The sequence below is a fragment of the Clarias gariepinus genome, chromosome 20 (assembly GCF_024256425.1).
Source record: "Clarias gariepinus isolate MV-2021 ecotype Netherlands chromosome 20, CGAR_prim_01v2, whole genome shotgun sequence".
NCBI lineage: Eukaryota > Metazoa > Chordata > Actinopteri > Siluriformes > Clariidae > Clarias > Clarias gariepinus.
In genome coordinates this window covers 130,479-136,780 of record NC_071119.1, presented here as the reverse complement: position 1 = coordinate 136,780, position 6,302 = coordinate 130,479, and the positions used below count along the sequence as shown (strand labels likewise).

Genomic DNA, 6,302 nt, shown 5'->3' with positions numbered 1-6,302 from the left:
AACAACACACAAAGAGAACAGAGCGTAGGTACAAACTATCACCAGCTAACCGCCAAGACATTCGAAAACCGGAAGTATAATGAGTCGCCGTCACAATGTGAATGAAAGAAAGAAAGAAGAATATTGTGTGAATTTATTTTTTATTTAAAAAGTTGTACTCTGATTTATGGTAGATTCATTAGAACTGAAGTAAAATATTTTTAGTTTGCCTTTGATGTTTATGAATTTTTTTTAAAAAATTCTAATATTTTAAAATAACTGAATATTTCATTTTCAAATATAGTGTGTGTGTTTCTCTTTCTAAGTAGTTTAGTATACTCAACCATAATCATGGGGAAGACTGCTCACTTGTCAATTGTCCAGGAGATGACTTTATGTTCTTGTTGTTCTCAGCAAATCCTTTAATAAAATCCTTTCCATTGTTATGCTGATGATACCCAATTATATATCTCAACAAAACCAGACGAGATACCTAAATTTTCTAGATTATTTGAGTGTGTCCAGAACATAAAAGATTGGATGACCAATAACTTTCTTTTACTAAATTCAGATAAGATGGAGATCTTGCTTATTGCCCCCCCCCAAAAAAAAAACCCAGCTTTCATGCATTCATGACCTCCAGACAGGACTATTGTAATGCATTACTAGGTGGTTGTCCTGCATCCTCAATAAACAAGCTACAGTTAGTCCAAAATGCAGCCGCCAGGGTTCTCACTAGATCCAGAAAATATGATCATATAACCCCAATATTATCATCCCTGCACTGGCTACCTGTTCAGTTTAGAATTAATTACAAAATAGTATTACTTACATACAAGGCTTTAAATGGTTTAGCTCCCACATACCTAACCAGTCTTCTAAAACGCTATAATCCACCACGCTCCTTAAGATCACAAAACTCTGGACTTCTGGTAATTCCCAGAATTTTAAAATCTACAAAAGGGGGTAGGGCATTTTCATATTTAGCTCCAAAGCTTTGGAATAGCCTTCCAGACAGTGTTCGGGGCTCAGACACAGTTTCCCAGTTTAAAAGTAGACTCAAGACGCGTCTCTTTAATCTGGCATACGCGTAACTCAACCCATAACTCCATACTTCAGTACATCTATCCTGAATGGCAACTACGCTAATTCTCTCCATCTGTTCTGTATTTTTCTACCCATCCCGAGTCATCTCATTACGTATTCACACGTATTTTATCATTTTCATCATATTGTGATTGTAGTTTGATGTCCAGCTTCATATGTCGACAAGAAATTAAAAACATGTGATAAACAGGACAGTCACGTGCAACAGTGAATCACTGTACTAACTGAAGGTCAGCCATGTGATCATAGAATGGAATAGTGAGGGACTATTAGATTAGATGAGTGCTAGCTAACAAAAAAATAAACAAAACCTCCCCCCACACCTGACACACACACACACACACACACACACTTTGGCTCTCTCAACCTGTGTCTCCCTAAGCTGTGCTTTACACAGGCCAAAACAAGCTCTGTTTCATATCCCACACACAGCGCTCGGCCAGTGCTCACACATCAGGCTCACTGACAGGACTCGCCTTCAGTTCGGACCAGAGTTCTTACAGCGGTGCGACCTGTTTTTGTCCGGTTTTTACACACGACACGCACGATATGCGCAGTCCGCCGGCTCGAGCTGCAGGCGCGCGGCGCACGTTTATGGCTACTGCGCGAGAGTGCGGCTGTCTAACTGACCGTGTCGGGCCTCGGAAGATGGAGGAAAGGCCTTTCTCACTAAACGTGTGCTTGAACGCTTGAGGTCTGCTGTCAGGACTCGGATATTCGCAGAGAAATGTCCGGAGAAAACACACTCGCTATCGTGTGACGGAAGCTCAGTCATTCAGCGGCTGCCTGGTTGAGTCTACACCGCTCTCATGTGTGCTTTAAGATCAGAGGGGAGGGAGGTTCCAGTGTTTTACTGCGCGCTCAGCGTTACACTCGTTTATTCTACTTAGATCCCTGAGAGAGAGAGATGGCAGAAGTGGCTCCCGCGCCCGCCGCCGCGCCGGCCAAAGCGCCCAAGAAGAAAGCAGCTTCGCGGCCAAAGAAAGCCGGGCCCAGCGTCGGCGAGCTGATCGTCAAAGCGGTTTCCGAGTCCAAGGAGAGGAATGGCGTGTCTCTCGCTGCCCTGAAGAAAGCTCTGGCTGCCGGTGGATACGATGTGGAGAAGAACAAGTCCCGCGTCAAGCTCGCTGTCAACAATCTGGTGAAAAAAGCGGTCTTGGTTCAGACCAAAGGCACCGGCGCGTCTGGTTCTTTCAAGCTGAACAAGAAGCAGAGCGAAGCCAAGAAAACCGCACCCAAAGCGAAGAAGCCGGCCGCCAAAAAGCCCGCAGCGGCGAAGAAGCCCAAGAAGGTAGCGGCCAAGAAACCCGCCGCCGCCGCCAAGAAGTCTCCTAAGAAGGCAAAGAAACCCGCCGCTGCCGCCAAAAAAGCCACCAAGAGCCCCAAGAAGGCGAAAAAGCCGGCGACCCCTAAAAAGGCAGCGAAGAGCCCCAAGAAGGCGAAGGCGGTTAAGCCCAAGACTGCCAAGCCCAAAGCATCCAAGGCTACCAAGCCTAAAGCGCCCAAGGCGAAAAAGGCAGCTCCTAAAAAGAAGTAAACATGTTAAGTTTATTTCTTTCATAGTTCCCCCTAAACGGCTCTTTTAAGAGCCACCCACGTTGTCATTTAATGAGCAATAACCCATTTTTTTGTCCAACTACATGAATAGAATAACCATGTTGTTTAATACTATAAGATTCTTATGATTTCGATAATTTGTTAAAGTTTACACTTCAGTCTAGTCATGTAAGAGTATATTGAAATGCATGTTATTTGGAAATATACGAGGTTTTTAATACAACTCTATTTAAATTCAATTTTATTTGTATATCGCTTTTAACAAGTGGCATTGTCCCAAAGCAGCTTTACACAATCAAAAGAATTATTTAAGTTTGTACAGAATTTGAATGTGTATGAATCAAAATGGTCAGATAGTCCCTGATCCAAACTGTTGAGTAGACATGAAGTTATGAGCAGTTAAGTGCACAGCAAATTCCCTGGTGCTTAATTACCAATTGGAGTGTTGAATTAACACCAAGCAGTGTTTAGATTAGTCTAGTTGGACTCAAAGTCTAAAAGTGTTAAATCAGCACTGGGTATTTTAGTGTGTGTCATCAGGCAAAACGGGCTGGACAGAAATTAATAAAACTTTTGCAGTACTTACATATTTGAATGAAGTTTAACCTGTACCATAAGTCTTTTCTATCAATACATGTTATAAGTGTTAATAATGCGTGTAAAATGAAAACATCAAAACTTTATTTTTCTTTTATCTTTTGATGAGACAGCGGCGGAGTTGGAGAGAAGTCGGAATTCAATGGCGTGTTAGTGATTGGCTGGTTTGTCACAACGATTGCAGCCAATGAGGATGCAGCAGTTTAGGCTATATTAGAGAGCGCTAGAGAACGAGTGTTAACACTTTCTGTTCGAACACGTTGACGTAGTGAATTATGTCTGGAAGAGGCAAAACCGGTGGAAAGGCTCGTGCTAAGGCCAAGACTCGCTCATCCAGAGCCGGACTGCAGTTCCCCGTGGGCCGAGTCCACAGGCTTCTCCGTAAAGGGAACTACGCTGAGCGCGTTGGTGCCGGCGCTCCGGTCTACTTGGCCGCTGTGCTGGAGTATCTGACTGCTGAGATCCTAGAGTTGGCTGGTAACGCCGCCCGCGACAACAAGAAGACCCGTATCATCCCCCGGCACCTGCAGCTCGCTGTGCGTAACGATGAGGAGCTGAACAAACTGCTCGGAGGAGTGACCATCGCTCAGGGTGGTGTGCTGCCCAACATCCAGGCCGTGCTTCTGCCCAAGAAGACCGAGAAGCCGGCCAAGACAAAGTAGATTCACCCACTGCTGTGTTTCAGTATCCAAAGGCTCTTTTAAGAGCCACCCAATTTTTCTTTAAAAGTGCTTTTTCCTTATCAGTTAAGAAACACTGTTGTAATACGTAAATTTAGAGGAATTATATGTATTTTTTGTAATAAGAGGTTACCTGAAAGAGTTTCCAAGGTTGTTCATTTGAGATCTCTTCTATATGTGTAACCGCTAACATCAGTAATTCCACCGTATCAGTTCAGTTAAATATGTGAACGTTTTATCTAATTTAGCAGAATTGTGATTAAGAAGATGAGATCGGAATTTTATTTATGAGGGTGACCAAAGTTCTCCAGTCCGGGGGACACTTTATACTAGCCCATGTGAAAGTTGTAATTAGCAGACAATATTTTGAGCTGTTGCGAAGTATAAAGATTAGTATGGAATAAATACATGTAAAGATCTAATAATGTAAGTCATTTAGGAACTAAAACTACTAAACCCCCTTGGAGATTTTAGAATAAGAATAAAAAGTAAAACTATGGTAAAAAAAAAAAAAAAAAAAAAAGGAAATGTGCATGACATTTGCTACCATGTTTTAACGTTGCATCATAAATGTAACCATTTTGAGACGTATATGTACAAAGCGATGTATACCCTTGTAAACAAAATTCGATGAATTTTGTTTTAAAGCGCGCTCGGTTTTGCATAAAGATAATGGAGTTTTAAACCAAGTCGGTGGGAGAAGAGAAGCCAATAAAAGTGAAGCTCGTTACGTTACGGGGTGACATAACACGTTGGGACCAATGACAGGCGGCGCTTTCAAGACGCCCAATCAGCGCAGCCGAGCGTTAGGCTGTAAATAGGCCGCGCTCTCTCGTGTCACTCATTCTGTTTTTCTTTGAAGAAGTATAGACAGCTCGTAAGCGATGGCAAGAACCAAGCAGACCGCGCGTAAATCCACCGGCGGTAAGGCGCCTAGGAAGCAGCTCGCCACTAAAGCTGCCCGTAAGAGCGCGCCAGCTACCGGCGGAGTGAAGAAGCCTCACCGTTACAGGCCCGGCACTGTGGCTCTGAGGGAGATTCGCCGTTACCAGAAGTCTACCGAGCTGCTCATCCGTAAGCTGCCGTTCCAGCGTCTGGTGAGAGAAATAGCTCAGGACTTTAAGACCGACCTGCGCTTTCAGAGCTCGGCTGTCATGGCCCTGCAGGAGGCGAGCGAGGCCTATCTGGTCGGTCTGTTCGAAGACACCAACCTGTGCGCTATTCACGCCAAGAGAGTGACCATCATGCCCAAGGACATTCAGCTGGCCCGCCGTATTCGCGGAGAGCGCGCTTAAACATTATACTCCGTCTAATCTACACAAAGGCTCTTTTAAGAGCCGCTTAATTGTTTCAAAAAAGTCGGCAAGTTTTTAGTGTTGGCTTTGTACGCATGTTTGACCAAAAATGTTCCAGAAGTCAATTTTACAATAAACTACTAGTCACTTAAGGCTTGCGTATAGGTTCATTTGGTGGTATATTACTTGTAATTTAATTAGCCTGTCTTCTTATAAAAACATAACATGAGTTAACGTGCATTTGATATTAAGACTTGTTTTGTCATAAACTAAATAATTAAATAGCAAGCAAGAGAGTACAAACAACTCATAAAATTATTCTAACACACTGTCCTTCTTACACACACAGTTGATGTACTGTAGGAAAATGATTCCTCATACACCCAGAGCCAGTCTTTAATGCTCCAGAGTCCTGGAACATGGCCATGCCATCAGGGAAGGTGCTGGATGGCATTGAAAATCCTTTTATTTTATTTTGAGGTTTATTTCTCTTGTGGGTTTGCGTAATGCATTAAAGCGTTCTTAACCCAGGTCCAGGAATTAAAAATTTAAAAAGCTAGCTTTGAGAACAGAGTTACTTGTAGGTTTCTGGCAGTTGGTTTTACAGAAAATTTGGGGGAATTAGTCTCAGGGAAAGGGTCAACACAGGCTCCACTACATTGTGACAAAAAAGAGGCCACCACAACATAAAAAAAAAAGAAAATCAATTAATTAAAAAAGTAACAATTTGCACAGCTTTTTAAAATTTACTCAACTTTTAGTGAAATTTGCTGGCCAAATTATAATTTTAAAAATATGATTTTGACATAACGATGTCAACTTGTAACATGTTCCCAGTCCAAATATTAGGGTAACTCAACTTGTAATTCAAATATGAAACTAGTATTGGTTCTAGATAGAGTAGCCAAAAATGTACTTAGGTAAGAGTAGCTGTACTTCAAAATAATATTACTCAAGTAGAAGTAAAAAGTAGTCATCCAAAATATTACACAATTATGAGTAAAAAAAATATTAGGTGATACTCAAGCACTGAGATACTGTTTCATCGTATACATATATACTCAGGGAAAAAAAAGAAACGTCCTCT

The 6,302-nt window shown here is 42.2% G+C and overlaps 3 protein-coding genes across 3 annotated transcripts; all 3 read left to right on the top strand.

Annotated features, from left to right (window-relative positions):
- The first annotated feature begins 1,954 nt into the window (after positions 1-1,954).
- On the top strand, positions 1,955-2,716 carry LOC128508616 (histone H1-like). Its single transcript, XM_053480017.1, has one exon. The coding sequence runs from the start codon at positions 1,994-1,996 to the stop codon at positions 2,621-2,623; it is 630 nt and encodes a 209-aa protein (XP_053335992.1). The 5' UTR covers positions 1,955-1,993; the 3' UTR covers positions 2,624-2,716.
- Positions 2,717-3,515: 799 nt separating this feature from the next.
- Positions 3,516-3,963, top strand: LOC128508620 (histone H2A-like). The gene has a single exon (XM_053480020.1). The coding sequence runs from the start codon at positions 3,516-3,518 to the stop codon at positions 3,900-3,902; it is 387 nt and encodes a 128-aa protein (XP_053335995.1). The 3' UTR covers positions 3,903-3,963.
- Positions 3,964-4,684: 721 nt separating this feature from the next.
- On the top strand, positions 4,685-5,259 carry LOC128508618 (histone H3). The gene has a single exon (XM_053480018.1). The coding sequence runs from the start codon at positions 4,805-4,807 to the stop codon at positions 5,213-5,215; it is 411 nt and encodes a 136-aa protein (XP_053335993.1). The 5' UTR covers positions 4,685-4,804; the 3' UTR covers positions 5,216-5,259.
- The last annotated feature ends 1,043 nt before the right edge of the window (positions 5,260-6,302 follow it).